Source organism: Triticum urartu, chromosome 6A, assembly GCF_056163025.1.
Source record: "Triticum urartu cultivar PI428250 chromosome 6A, HENAU_Tu73, whole genome shotgun sequence".
Lineage (NCBI taxonomy): Eukaryota > Viridiplantae > Streptophyta > Magnoliopsida > Poales > Poaceae > Triticum > Triticum urartu.
The window spans coordinates 578,743,548-578,759,282 of NC_141878.1; the positions used below are offsets into that span (position 1 = coordinate 578,743,548).

Below are 15,735 nucleotides of genomic sequence, written 5' to 3' on the forward strand. Positions count from 1 at the left end.
AGTCTTGATCGTGAGGGTGCGAGATTGCTGAGTCCCCGTGACTCACAGATACTTCCCAAACCAGTTTGCAGGTGCCGATGTTACCGAGTAGGAGACGCAACCAAGCTCAAGGAGGAGCTCGATGAAGATCTTGTCCTTTGTGTTGTTTCGTTCTAGTTGATCAGTAGTGGAGCCCAGTTGGGGTCGATCGGGGATCTGTGTAGCTTTTGAGGTAGTATTCTTTTATTTTGGTTCTGTAGTCGGACATTGATTGTATCTGGATGATGTAATGCTTTATTCATGTATTGTGTGAAGTGGCGATTGTAAGCCAACTATGTATCTCTTTCCCTTATGTATTACATGGGTTGTGTGAAGATTACCTCACTTGCGATATTGCTTTCAATGCGGTTATGCCTCTAAGTCGTGCTTCGACATGTGAGAGATATAGCCGCATCGAGAGTGTTACAGATGTAGCCATGTAACTCTAGCCGTGACATTAGATAAGGCGCTATATTTTTCTTCTGTACTTGAAATTGGGAAGGTGGCTTGATTTAAAAACTCGAATATACTCCCTCTGTTCCATAATGTAGTGCTTCCTCTATTCCCGTGCTTCAACTTTGACCATAAATTCAACCAACAGAACCGACTGCGAAGGGAGCAAAAATTATATCAGTGAATTCGTATTCAAAAGAAGTTTTCAATTAAATAATTTTTTCTCCCACCGCAGTCGGTCTCGTTAGTTAAATTTATGGTCAAAGTTAAACCTCGAAAAGCATGAGCGTACTATATTTTGAAATGGAGGAAGTATTAGTTGATCCCAGGAACGCCGAGTCACCTGACTAATAACAAAGAGGATTGCGTTAAGGGTATATATAACCTAATGGAGCCGGCTATTTAAAACTTTGATGGTTCCATGCAAATTTTGCTTGCTAAGGGAAAAGGAGCGGGCACCTGTGTGTCATATAGTTTCATGGTAAGATCAGCGTCATATAGTTTCTTTGTTTGTAAATTCATAATGCATTACCTAGTTTCTAACTTTACTTATTAATCTGGAGTGGTCTCTTTTGTTTGTAAATTTGCTAGGGTTGGAGGAAGCGGGGCCTCTCGGCGCGCCTCCTGGTCCGGTGTGCCGGAAGAGCCCCCGCCGGCTCCTCGGGCCTGAACCGCTTGGTCGCGCGCTTGTTCTGAAGGCCAATTATCTGTACGCCTTTCGGGTTCCACTAGGATGGGATGGAGTAACACAGAGGCCATGACGAAACGGAGCACGAGGAACAGGGGGCTTTCACCGCCTCAAGAAAACATTACTCTCGCTATAAAGAAAAATATAAGAGAGTTTAGATCACTACTTTAGTGATCTAAACGCGAAGGGTGGGCCGACCGACTAAATATTATGTTCATCTTTTCAAAAATTATTGTAAATAAAATAAAGCAATAAAATACATTAAAGCCTTTGCTCAACTGCTAGGGTTTTCTGGTGCCGCCGTCATATGAGAAATTTAGGTCCCCTCGCCTCCCGTTGCCATCTTGGCGCTGAGAGGTGGGGGACCTCGAGTCTTTAAGATCTATATGTTCTTCACCAACGTCTAGTGATCATTATTGTTTTGTGAGAATAAATTTCCTCTCATCCTTTTGATGGTGCCATGAGGTTAGAGAGTTTTTTGTCCTCGCGGGTTTGATTATTTGGATCGGATGAGTTTGTGTTGTTGTGTCAAGCTTTTTTTTGTTGGTCTGATTCTTTGTGGAGGAAAATTTTTGCATCGACACCATGGTGAAGGTATAGTCATTCGACGGCTTGCATAGGGGATCATCCCGGCCCAAGTACGTTCATCGATCAAGGCTTCCCATCTTTTTGGATGGGCGACTTAAGGCGCTTTCAAAAACCATTATTGGTAATGTTCGTGCGGGTGAAAGAGCGACAACATCGTTGCTTCAGTCCAATTGCAGCCTCTTTACCAATGTCTTTGAAGTATTTTTCGAGCAGATATTGATACCGCGAAGAAGGTGTTTTCAAGAGATTTCATTGTAATTCTTAGTCATAGGAGTTACTTTGTATTTTCCTGGATCTTATGTCCAAATCAATGTATCTGTAATTGTTATGAGTATGAATAAAGTTACAGTTGTTTCTCAAAAAGTACATTAAATTGCACTTGTATAGAAAAATAGCTCATTTCCAATTTGTGCATATAATTTGCAAATTTGTACCTATATTGAATAAAATATTCATGTTATATTTGAAAATGTTCCAATAAAATCATGAAATATTTTGTGCCAAATTTTCTTGTACTTCAAGAAAAATGTCCATATTTGCTAAAAAATGTCCACATATTTTGGAAACAATCATGTATTTTTGGAAAATCTTTTCGTATTTACCAAAAACTCAAAAAACTAATATTAATAATGAATAAGTAGATAAAAACAAAAGGAGGGAAACATATTTTGAAAAATAAAAAGGAGAAGGTACAAAAACAAGAAACAAGAAATAGAGAAAAGATCTAAAAAAAAATAACAAGGACAAGAATAAATAAGCCAGAAATACCTATTTCTCCATGGGCAGAAATTGGTGCGCTTTGGGTCCACAGGGGAACCCAATTCCTATTCAGCGCCTTAAGCGCCCGTTATAGGCATACCTGTACTCAATTCACATCCCATAAATGCTTCTAAAAGATCTTTGATATTGTGCCCAATGCCGAAATTATTTCCGATACGTGAGGAACTGGGCTTATATTCTCTTGTTCTTGTGTTTTGTCATTTTCTATTTTTTTGGTTTTATATTTTGATTTTTTTTAAATTCTCATTTTTAATTTTGATATTCCGAAAGTCATGATTTTTTTTTTCAATTTTAAGAAATTTTTAATAATTCGCTAACTGTATTAATTGTATGAAAATTTTCCAAACTCGGTATTTTTTAAAATTTTATGAAAATACTCAAATTCATGAAAATTTATCAAAATTATGAACCTTTTTTGGAATTTATGTTTTTTGAATTCATGAACCTTTTCAAATCCATGAATATGTCTTGAATCCATGATTTTTTTTCAAAATCCGCTAACCTGAGCTAAGAGTTTTTTGAAAAAGTGAAGGATTTCCGGTGAATTGTTGACCGGTGAACTCTGAACGGTGAACCAATCGAACGAGCATTGCCTCGCTACCTCGTGAACCGAGCAAACAAACAAGTAGGTGGTTGTTGGGTCGGCCAACATGAGGTGGCAGCGAGCGCTACCTCGCTACGTGGTGCGCCGGACTCTGAGGTGGAGGTCTCTAGTGGGAAATCGGCTTGCCGAGAAACGGAGCAAAATTATTTGCTTACATGTGAAGTGTAAAGGTTGACATCAGGCCGCACACTAGTGAGCCTACAACCCGTGAAAGAGCTTGCTTCGAGCAATAGGCCCACATCGCCTAATCATTTGCATTGAAAATCATAAACTTGCCAAAAAACCCGAAAATCCTAAACCTACCGACACGGGTTACAGATGTGTCCTGTCCTCACTAACCTCCCATAGTTTTACTTTTTTTTCGAGGAACCGACAGGAGCCCTGCCTTTTCTTATAGATGAAGACCAGAAACACAATTTACAGGGCACACGTTTTTAAGGAACGTGGCAGAAACCCAAAAAGTACCGACAAATGGCAAGGCCCCAACGAAAACCATATCCCGTTGCTTAATGTCCTCAAAAGCCAGTAAGACAACCTCGCGATGAGTCATCCGTTGACCGATGAAAACACATCTGTTTCTCTCTTTCCAGATAGCCCAAGGGTGTAGATGATCCTTCCGCTCCATTGCCGCCACACATGGGATGGCTCATTTACCAACATCTTGTCCCACGGTCAGAAACAACACTGGCTTGGGCAAGAAAACTGAGACTGCAACACCCTCGTTGGTCCAGGTGATTACCTGATTCCAAATAGCGACTCTGAAGGGACAGTCCTTGCAAAGGTGGGTCGCTATTTCCGACTGCTAAAGACATAGCTGACACCTTGGGTCGTGTGGCCAGCCACGAATAGCCAGCATATCCGCGGTGATAATTCTACCGTGCGGGACTAGCCACGCGAAGAATTTGCATTTTGGCTCAGCATGGGTAGACCAGACCTTTGAAGAGTCAAATCACGGGTGTGAGCCAAACTGTGCCACATAGGCCGATGTGGAAGAGTAGGCTCCATTTGTGGTCAGGTTCTAGGAGATTGTGTCGTCACTGATCTGGCAACAGAGCTATTTGACCGATCCACCCATACCGAGTGACAAATTCCCCTAGCTGTTGCAGGGATCGAAGGTTAGCGATTGCTGTGATCCAGTTATCATTTGTCAATTCATGATGCACCATCCTATTTTTCCTTGTAGCGATTTTGTAGAGCTCCGGCCGAACATAGTTTTACTTTGTGACCCCCCCCCCCCCTTCTGCCCTATTTTCAATCAGATATGCCACCTCAACATTGTAGGCTTAATTCCCTAGGATTTGGTCCGTAGGTGTTGCAACTAGCAAAACTCCGTCTGCATGGGTCACTTTGTGTGACCATTTTTTCCTTCTTTTATATAGAATCTCAAATATGTATATATTTTCACCATTTTTACAAAAAGTGTAATAACGAGGGAAAAGGAAAGTTTAGTGTCTTGCAACTGGATAAAAATGTTAGGGAAAATATAAAAGAAGTATCCATATATTTAAAAATATGTCCTTTTGTTTATGATCCAGTTTTTGACAACAAGGAATATAGACAGACTGACCGGTCTAAAGATCGCTACTTTTGGCCGGCCAGTAAGGGCATGTACAATGGTACTATCTTAGAAGTGCTACATAGGATAAATGATGAAGTGGATGAGAGATAACTCATAAGAAAAGACTTGTCTTCTCTTATTTAAGAGAAGATAAGAGATGATCTCTTAGCACAATATGTCTCACCACGTTTTTAGGAATAGCTAGTTATTGAAGATAAGATTAAGAGATGACTTATTGTAGACACTTCTTTTTGTCATCTCTAAATTAAATGCAAGATTTAAGATAAGACTATCTTATCAATCATTGTACATGCCCTAATAACGGGAATAGTTTCTTTGTACTACTGATGGGATCATCAAAACAGTTTATGTACCATCTTCACATTGCTTTTCTACAACAGATTACAAACATCCCCAATGTCCACACAAACAAGTCCTTGTTTGGTTCAGGCTCACAACTCTATTTCAGTACCGACGTCGATGTGTACGCTGCAAGAACCGGGCTGCACAGGTAGGAGCAGCCTCTTATTTCCGTTGCTCAACATCATCGTCACGTCGCGCATGGTAGGCCTGTCCTCGGCGCTATCCTGGACGCATAGAAGCGCGATCTGGATGCACCTCATAACGTCCATCTCCGGGTACTCCTCGCCAAGCGAATCATCCACCAGCTCGTCGCACCTCTGCTCTCTCCACAGCTGCCACGCCTGTTGTCCAAAGCAGATTATGTTTGTGCTATAAAAAAAGTATGTCTTGCGGTCAAAGTAAGTATGTAAACGATCATTTTTCTGAAAAGAGAAACAAGGAGATCAACCTAGTTACTGAGATTATCTTGCGCGGCCTTGCAAGGAACTTATATATAGAGATTGAAGCAGGAAATAGTACATAATGATTGCTGGCTTAGTAGGGATATTGAAGCAAAGCGACGTGCTAATTCTTCGATTTTGACATATTTGATTTTACTCACATATTTCCTGAGCTCGTATGATCTTCCGGATAATTGGTAGGAACCGACGGCGCTCTTCCCACTTATGATCTCGAGAACTAGGATGCCGAAGCTGAAAACGTCTGACCTTGTTGAGTAGACATTCTGGGAGTAGTACTCCGGTGCGATGTATCCACTGTAATGAAACAATATATGGCAGTAAGCTCACTATAAACATTATTATCACAGTCAAGGGAAAATGACAGGTGACAAACACTCATTTGCTCAAATCATTTTCAATGTTGATTGAATTTTTTATACAATAAACCTAGTACTATTGCTATCGCAGATCTGCAAGGAAGATCGTGGAGATGAGAAGTTGTGCACTTAATTGACTTAAGTATGAGAATGACTTGTTCAAGTCAACATTGATATAGGTCATAAGGTATGAAGATTCATGCATTAGACAGCTCCCTTGGCTTGTGCAATACGTTTTGACTGCATATAGACTACTAAATTTCCGCCCCATGACCTCTACACCATGATATTATACATGCATGTATTGCACACACACATAGGTCTAGTTAGGACAAACTTTTGACCAATAATTATGCTATAATTTGTAACTTTTGTGTTGCAAAAAAACACATTTTGCAATATGAATCTAATACACCGATTTTATGTCACATAAAGTCCATACTAATAGAATAGTTGTTGGTAAGCCTGTCGAAATGAAATCTAATATTTGAAATATGGGCAATGATGAATCATGGAACTCAACTTAGTCTCGATTCGCATGGCACTTCAAGAAAAAACACTGAAATATATCCATCATTTCAATAAGATTTTGTAGCGAACTGAATATAATTCCGGTCTCAAATGTGAAGCTTGTAAAATCAAAACCTTACAATGTTCCCATAGCCGTTGTCGTATTTGATTCTGTCACGCTGGAGAGGCATATCCTTGCAATCCCAAAGTCAGATATTTTTGGGTTCATTTCATGATCTAATAGGATGTTGCTTGGTTTCATGTCTCTGTGAACTATGCATTCATGCGCATAGTCATGCAGATAGAGAAGGCCTTCTACTATCCCTTCAATTATGCCGTGACGTACGGGCCAACTCTTCTTTGCTCCTACCCCTATTTAATTCCAATATGCAAATGTGAATATCAGGATACAAAATTATTTTTTCACTACATTAAATAAATAGAAATTATTTCAGCCTTTTCTCATTTTCTTTGGGGGGGGGGGGGGGGGGCAATGTATTTTTCATTTTGTCGGGAAAGTAGACGTACCAAAAATGAACTCTTCCAAGTTACCGTTTGGCATATATTCATACACAAGTATCCTCTCTTTGCTTTTGATGCAGCATCCAAGAAGCCTGACCAGATTCTTATGTTGTAGGCTGGCTATGAGTTTGATTTCATTCATGAACTCGCGGAACCCCTGCACTGAATTTGGAGAAAGCCGTTTGACTGCTATGTCCTGATCGTGACACAACTGGCCCTGATGAAGTGTACATGAACTTTTATATGGCAGAGCAAATGGATAAATGATACTAGCTTGAGTATATAGCATCTTATGTATTATTTATGCAAATATTCTGCATTATGACAATTAATATGCTTGTTCACAATTCTATGTTGGGTGCATTTTGTAAGAAATAATGATCTTCGATGTATATATATGATTGATGCATCATTGGGACAAAACAAAGTTTTCTTGAATTTAGGTAAAAGAAGCCGCGATATGAATTTTGAATTTTGCGTATGTTTGATTTGATGATTTTTTTTTTAAAAATAAAAATATTGAAATATTGTGTTACAAAAGAAAATAAGTGTTATTTTGTCTTGGTAAGTCTAATATTTATGAATGCGAATACCTTGTAAACAATGCCAAATCCACCTTCTCCAAGTTTATTTTTATCCGAGAAGTTATTAGTAGCACTTCTTATTTTCGAAAATCTGAACAACGAAAACCTTGAGTCGCTTTCATTTACAATTTCCTTTTTCAGGGTGGCTAATTCCCTCTGCAATAACGATTCTGCACAAGGAATAGGTAGGTAAATATCATATTCATGTGGAAATAAAACTGATGAACAATTCGATATGTGCACATAAAGTAACATCATCATCATCATCATCATCATCATCATCATCATCATCATTATTATTATTATTATTATTATTATTATTATTATTATTATTATTATTATGTGACATGGTATTTGGAGGGTTTCTTAGAAAATAAACTTTTTGGCTCCAGCATTGGTTCATATTTGTAAAGTGCAGACGCTTAACTAGGAACCTTGTTATTGAAAGAAAGCATTGGTGCTTAAGAAAAAGTTGGTTTATTTTTATAAACACCTCTCTAAGAATATTGCATTTAAGATGGACTAATATACTCAAAGAACAATACAAAAGAAAATACATGAATGTGCATGAAATTCTCACAAAGAAGCAAACTAGCTAGTTCTACACCATATTACAGCACTCTGGGTCATGCTATTCGGCACTCTGGATAAGGAATAGTTATTCTTTACCCCTCTCTTATTACATCACTACACTATACTTTTACATCCCGTAAATTTTGTCCTACGCCAGAAGTGAAACGAGAAAGTAAGAAAATGTATGTCAGTCGAAATATATATTTTATATGACATAAAATTATGAATGTAAAAATATAGTAGATAATATACATATCTCTACTCCTATAAAAAAAACCGAGTTGGTGATAGGTGTGCTTGCCATCTTGCAATATAGACCGTCTGATCTATATCCGACGGATAGAAAGCAAATTATGGCAATTTTGTAAAAAGATACCCGCATCTCTCACCACATTTGCAGATAAGGCCTTTCCTCGTTCATCCTTATCTCCCATAACCTCATTGTTGAGCAATTAAAAAAGGAAGCCTCTGAAACAATCTGGCATGGTGGCTGCTACCGGCGTCGTCCATCCCCATGCCTCCGCTCAGTCCAACCACCAATCACCACCACGCCCCACTCCTCACCTTATCTCTCCTCTTTCTCGAGATATATTAGTTTTTACACATGAAATTACTCCCGCATGGGTCAATCACAACAGGTGTTTTATAAAAAAAATGCATCTTGATGTTCCGTGCAATGCACGGGCATCTTGCTAGTAAAAGTAAATTTTGTGATTTTATGACTCAGATCTCAGTTTTCTTATACCAATTTTTGTTGTATGTATGCATATATGTATATGTATATAGCGATACCTAAGCAGATCACATCTGTAGATCTCCATAACTATACCTAATAAGATCATAGCACGTACATTTTCGTATTTCAAAAAAAAAGCCATAGCCGATGGATCATCATACTTGCACTCACACAAATCTCACACAGAAAAATTAGGTGCACATGTTAATAATTAGGCGAACTATAAACTACAAGTACATTTTGCACCTGTTTTGAACATGTTGGTTCTCATCACATACTCCAATGCTAATCTAAAACGACAGATAGATATGTGAGTGGAACCCAACGAAAACCTAGTCAATGGGAAAATCTCCTCTTACAATCTGCTATATATGTAGACACTTCGTACTATCAGCGTACAGAATTCCACAAGAGCAATACAAAAAGAAAATGGCTGAGAATGATTACGCACCAACATGAGTATCAATGGAGTACATAAATGAGAGTGGATTACTGGAACCAAAAGCATGAGGCATGCTGGTCATTTATTTTTTATTTATGAAAGATGGATTCAGTTATATGTTCAAGCATGGACCAATAACAATACGGAGTGGAAAATGCCAACGAACGCCAAGCTCCAGTGAGCTCGTTTTCAAATTTTATTTTTCAGAGCGCGAAAAATTCCAGATTTATTTGTGAACACACGTGCACATGTATACTACGTATGTGCTAAATTCCATAGCATTATCAAACAAATTAAGTTACGCATGAAGGGCAGCAAACCAGCTATGCCACATGGTGCAAGCTGGTTGGCCGCGGTGAAAAAGCTTTTGAGATATTTTTTTAGATGGAGGTGAGGATTTTTTTTCCCCTTTTTAGATGGAGGTGAGGACCTCACATAGTTTTTTAAACGGAGGGCTACGCAAAGTAGCGCTCGCTGGTAGGCTGCGTTGGTGATTTTTTTACTTCTTTTTCTAGATGGAGGTGATGATTTTTAAAAAATATTTTTCTAGATGAAGGTGAGGACTACATGTATTTTTTTAAATGAAAACATGAGCACAACTTCCTCTCAAGCGGCACCATCGGGTGGCGCCCCAACCACTAGTATTTTTCCATGTGACGTACAGAAAAAAGACAAATACACATCTTTTAACAGGCCTTTTATTTTTGTTATTGGGCCAGGATTTTTTTTGTACAGCCTACAAATCACAACATTTTTTCGATGAGGGAATACATATATGTTTCCATGTTTTTTTTCTGTTTTTGAAACTTTTAAATATGCTTTTTGATACTTTTGAAATACTAACCTCACTGGAGCTCGGCCTCCAAAAATCCGCACTCTATGAGGAGGTCATATAGTAATAAAGCCGACTAATTCTATATAGTCAGCACAAAATGATAAATGAACGTAGATATAGCATACAACAAGTGTTCTAGAGGGCACATAGATTGTGGGTTAATTCGGTTGCTGTCCTCACAGCGCAAGACTTGACTGAATAAATAAATCTTTCACAATTATTATTTTGTTATTTCTTGGAAACATAATTAAATATTTATATGTAGAATAAAGTCAAAGATGCACCTTTAGAAATGTTTCAATCTCTAAATACCACGAGTTAGGATTTCTTTATTAATTAAAAAATAGCCATTTTGATTTCCCATTCGGGGTTTATACTGCATAATATATACAGTATGTAAATGCCATGAATTATGAAACGAAAAGGGTAAAGAGGAGTACAAAATATGTCTACATGAGATAAAAATAAATACCTAACAACTTCCAATACACTAGGGATGATGCCCTCGCAATTATTATAAGGAGCACCATGCTAATGATGATGACTTGGCCAAAACTCTTACCTCTGACTTTCTTCACGATGTATGGCCTTAGCAGTAAGCCGAGGATGAGCAAAACTAGGAGAGGAACTCCAACTATGACAATCATAAACACCGCGCTCTTCCCATCTTGGATATACAAAATACGGCAAATCACTTTAAATTTTAAGTACCACTATTGTGTTTTCCTTGAAATATACTGTCATAGGAAATGTATAAACAGCAAAGCAGTGCTTACTTTTAGGCATGTCGATCTTGATAGTGTCACTTGTCTCCTCGAAGAATAAGTCCTTCTCATATCGCAGATTACACCGAACCCCCAAAATCCTGCCCCCGACGCGGCTTAAGGAGGACTCTTGGTTGCTCATATTATTGCTCATAAACAGCGTCGGCAACTGCTTGATAATGCCATCAAGGCAGCTCCGGCACTGTGGCCCGGTGAGGTCCGGCCTGCACTGCACCAGGCCGTACACGGTGCTCACGCCCTGCTCACCGAACCCGTCCTCGCCGGTCGCGTACCGGGACCGGTTAGTCAGCCTGGGGCTGCCGGAGGTGGCAAGGTCGGCCATGGTGTTCATCAGCTTCACTACCTTCCCCATCAACCGCTCCGCTGCCTCGGAGCCCCTGACGGAGTTCATATTGTTCGCCGACCATTCCGGCTCGTTGCTGATGTTGGAGAAGGACCGCTCGTCGTCGGTGAACCGGAGCATGTACTGGTCGTAGTAGACGACGGCGGCCTTCCGGAAGAAGACGCGCTCGGGCACGCCCTGGAAGGCGGCTCTGAGGCCGTCGGCGCAGTTGGTGCCGGTGTAGTCACCCCGGCAGAGCACGAAGCCGTACACCTTGTCAGGCGCCTCGCCGTAGCTGCCCTTTGCGAAGCCCGACGCGCGGGCGCCCGCGGCGAGGGTCGCTCCGAGAGCTCCAAGGTTGGACCCGTAGCTGCTGTTTGCCGTGAACGTGTCGGCGGCCTCGTCGGGGAGTGTCTGCAGCGGGCTCACCGTGGCGGAGGCGGCGGCAACGCTCGCCGCCGGTGGCCACAACCACAAAGCGAGGAAGAAGAGGAGGAGGAGGTACGTGGGCATGGTGGTGACTGGTTGCTGGTGAGGTACGTACGTTCGAGCGTTCGATTGGTTAATTAGCTACTCCAGCTTGGAGCCTTTGACTGGAGGCGGGAGCTTGCGAACATCACACCGTGACCAATCAGAACAACGGGTCTTCCAACCAATACCGTGACCAACTAATACTAGAAAATTAGGCTTGATGGGATGTACTTGGCTTGTTTTCCATAGCTTGTCATCAGTTTAGGGGTGGACACTGGGCACTTAGGAAATTGCCGCGAGTATTCCAGGGACCAGAGCAGAAGTTTTGTGACTCTGACGTTCTGTTCTTATCGAAGAACCAACCTCTAGTTCTGACTTCTGACATGGATATGCATACTACATTCTGGATTGGATGTGGACTGTATACAATTCTTGAAGTCAATGTTCCACGAATGAATAGATAGCGTCGACATCGACATTTTATAATTATTCTTCCAAGGGATCCAGTCGTCGATATTGACCAATTATACATGGTATTATAAACATAAGCTTAATAAATTATCTAACTTCTTTTACTTATTGCTCCTTTCATTCCAAATATGTTGTGTATGTATTTTTCTAGAACTTATGCTTTCTAAATTTTTACTAGGTGTATAGAGACAAATATACAAATGTATAAGACCAAATAAATATAATTAGACACATATTTTACTTATTTATTTTGTATTATTAATGTTGATAATTTTATCTATAAACTTGCTTAAACTTTACAAATTTGACTTTAGAAAGAATCTATACACAACTTGCTTAAATTTTATCTCTTTGCCCATCTTAATCTAATTGTTTGTGCTGCTCGATATGTAGATTTATCAGTATATATTATCTAAAGTTGCCAAAACATTCTATCTTGCACATTAATTATATTTTTTCGTAGTGCATTTGTTGTTTTCTATTGACTTATATTTCTTTGGCACAAATAAAAATATCTTATTGTATACTTAACATGACTTTTTCTTACAACCTTTTATTGTTAAAATATTATACCTTAGTAACTGTTTTATAATCTTTTGCTTTTTTAATTATCATTAGGTCAATATTTTTATTTGCCAATCACCTCTCAGTCACTACAGTCACGGCTTGTTCTCTTTAACATTCCCATGTTGTTTCGCCGATTTTTCTGGTCATCTATGTAATGCACAATCTTACCACGGAAGTCGAGTATAGATTCATTTTTGTTACAACATCAGCGCCTCTCGATTCTTCATTAATTATCGATGTATATTCATTAAAAAGTTCTAACATATTTTTCCATTCACTCTTCCTACCATATATTGCTCTCTTTGATAGCACACACATTGTTTAGCTAAGGCATATATATTTTCAGCACAATCAAAACAACATATTGCATACTGTTATTGTTATAGTCACTCCAAATATCATTATGGAATATATTTCAATACAAAACAACAAATCTATGTCACAACTTTTCTATGGAAATACGTTTCTTCCTCAAAGATGGTTTGATTTCTAAATAACCTATGTCATAACTTTTGCAAAACCATCTCAATTTTTTACCACGCACTACAAGGATCATATGATGAGACCATGCCAAGTTTCATGTTTTTTAAGTTCGTTTGCATTTTTTGAAATTAAAAAAAACCCATGTTCGGGGTCAAGTCTTGGCACCCTCACATTTGTAATTCCTTTCCTTTTCTTCTGTAAGTACTAAAAATAGACTCAAGAACACAAATATGATTTTTTTTGAAACCAGTTTTGCCAAACTTTTCAACAACATACAACTCAAATTTAAATTATACCCGTTAAATGTCTAGAAATGCACTTAATGATGAGACCATTCCAAGTTTCATGTTTTTTGGAATTCGTCTGCATTTTTTGAAATAAAAAAATCAGAAAACTCACATTCGTGGTCAAGTCTTGGCACCCTCATGTTTCAAATACCTTTCCTTTTCTTCTATAGGTCCTATAAATAGACACGGGAACACAAATATGATTTTTCAAACCAGTTTTGCCAACCTTTTCAGCCACTTACAGTTCAAATTTGAATTGTATTGGTTAAATGTCCAGAAATGCACCTAATGTCTTAAATATAGCAAGCACACTCGGAAATATGCTATTTTTTTTACATGGTTCATGTAATGGTGTATCTTAGTGTAGAATTGTTTTCCGATGCCAACAAATGAATCATCGGTTGCATTCACTTACTGCCTATAAAATGAAATAGAGAAGGAGAAATAAATAAATAATAAAATTAAAAATAAATGAGAGAATATAACCAAGCATAAAAATAAAGAGGAAACAAATAATGTAAAAAAAGAAATAAAACACGAGAAAGAGATGAAAACGGAAAAAATAAATGTTTGTCGGGTGCAATAAAAAGATACCCGGCAAAGACAAGAGAGAAGAATATTTAAAAAGGAAAAAATATTTGCCAAGTCCGAAAAAAAGAGCTCGACAAAGATTTCTTTGCCCAGTTCAAAAGAAAAAAAGAACTCCGCAAAGATTTCTTTGCTCAGTGCCAAAAAAAACTCGGCAAAGATTTCTTTGCCCGGTTCCGCGACAAAAAGAACTCGCAAAGATTTATAACTGGGCGAAATCTCGGATTCTAGTAGTGTCTGTACTCTCCATCCAGGTGTAAGACAAGTTGATCGTTTCTACTTCATGCACGTCCATGTCCCAGACGAATCAGAAAGCAACCCGATCAACTTGTTTGCTTGCTGGCATCAGCAGCAATGATGTCATCATCACATATAGTAAATGATGTCATCACATATATCTCACCGGATTGCTCTGCCGTTGGCTATCTCACATGGGAAACAGGTAAGCTCCACGTTCCGGTTGTCCTGTCCATCGTGATGCAAACTTGAAATAAAAATTGATCTTTAATCTTGACCGTTATAATTTTTGTCATTATATAATTAACTGAGCAGAGCAGACCCTATATAATGCCGACCCGCAAAACATGTTTACAATTCGCTGCAGATTTGATTTGCGGGGGGAATTCATGCACTATAGATCAGAGCCTATATATGAAACTATAAAATTAAAAAAATCACGGGAGAAACTTGCGGCAACATTGATCATATATAGTTCATCATCATACTACATTGATCATACATAGTTCATCATTATACTGCATTGTACTACTAGGGGGAATCTGCAGGCCATGCAGCGTCCCGAGCCTACGCTACCAAAATCGATGAGCTCGCGGTTGCGACGACGCGGTGGAGGAGCCGGAGGAGCTTAGTCCTCGTCAGAGTTGAGGTCAATCCAGACCTTGGCCTGCTCGGCCTTCATGACGCGCAGATCCGCCACCTTGGACGTGCACCTGCGACGCCGCGACGCCCTGCTCGAGGAAGATGTGCTCGATCTCGAGCTCGCGGCGGTGGCGCGCGTCGGCCTCCTCCTCCTCCTCCTCCCTCGCTGAGTGCTCCATGATGGTGCGCTCTAGGTGCTCCTTCTGTCCCAGGGGGAGGTAGTCCTCGATCTTGACGGCAAGCGGCCTGAGCTCCTCTGGCTCTCTCTTGACCGGAGTGAGCCGCGAGCTCGAGGCGCCTGCGGATGAGCTCCCCGCGGCAAAGGAGCCGAAGGAGGCGTGGTGGCGCACCGTGAGCTCGCCCTCGTACTCGTAGAGCTCGCGCGTTCGAACGCCGGCGGCGGCCGGCTCCCGTGGTTGAACCACCTCCGCGCCCGCCGTTTGCGTGCGGCGTCGGATCTGTGGCGGCGGCGGCGCTCTGCGTCATCCCCACCGCTTTCGTAGCCATCCATGGGTCGCTAGGACTTTTTTAGGCTTGCCGGCGGCAAGAAATTGGGGCGGAGGAGGAGGGGAATCGCGGTGGAACGGCAGCGGAGGCGGATCGAGTTTGACCCGTATCCGAGCGGTGAAACCGCATATGTACCGGTGGAGAACTTTTTCCGGGCCACGGTAATTTTTTTAAGGGGCCTGGCCCGATATACGGTGTCTATTTTGGCCAGAAAACGGGCCCCACCTGTATACTCGTCGGAATTATACGGGTTCAACCCTTTTATAGGGTCTCCTAGAGATGCTCTTAGAAGACAAATCACATA

General features: G+C 40.2%; 1 protein-coding gene across 2 annotated transcripts; it reads right to left on the reverse strand.

Moving 5' to 3' along the window:
- Window positions 1-5,008: 5,008 nt before the first annotated feature.
- On the reverse strand, window positions 5,009-11,828 carry LOC125515325 (cysteine-rich receptor-like protein kinase 15). 2 transcript variants are annotated; one of them, XM_048680777.2, is made up of 7 exons: window positions 10,848-11,824; window positions 10,634-10,738; window positions 7,495-7,655; window positions 6,908-7,118; window positions 6,520-6,751; window positions 5,654-5,807; window positions 5,009-5,393 (listed from the first exon to the last, which is right to left on the reverse strand). In XM_048680777.2, exons 1-7 carry the CDS (start codon window positions 11,689-11,691, stop codon window positions 5,142-5,144), a joined length of 1,959 nt encoding a protein of 652 aa, XP_048536734.2. In that variant the 5' UTR covers window positions 11,692-11,824; the 3' UTR covers window positions 5,009-5,141. The 2 variants fall into 2 exon arrangements, with proteins under 2 accessions (XP_048536734.2, XP_048536736.2); XM_048680779.2 differs by lacking the exon at window positions 7,495-7,655 and having other exon boundaries at window positions 6,908-7,063; window positions 10,848-11,828.
- Between the last annotated feature and the right edge of the window lie 3,907 nt (window positions 11,829-15,735).

Bases quoted from the DNA above. Each gene is read 5' to 3' on its own strand.
- LOC125515325 (XM_048680777.2), bottom strand. From the start codon at position 11,691: ATGCCCACGTACCTCCTCCTCCTCTTCTTCCTCGCTTTGTGGTTGTGG. The intron at 10,739-10,847 runs GTAAGCACTGCT...TGTATATCCAAG, and splicing joins CAAGATCGACATGCCTAAAA to ATGGGAAGAGCGCGGTGTTT. The intron at 5,808-6,519 runs GTAAGGTTTTGA...GTTTCATTACAG, and splicing joins ACAACGGCTATGGGAACATT to TGGATACATCGCACCGGAGT.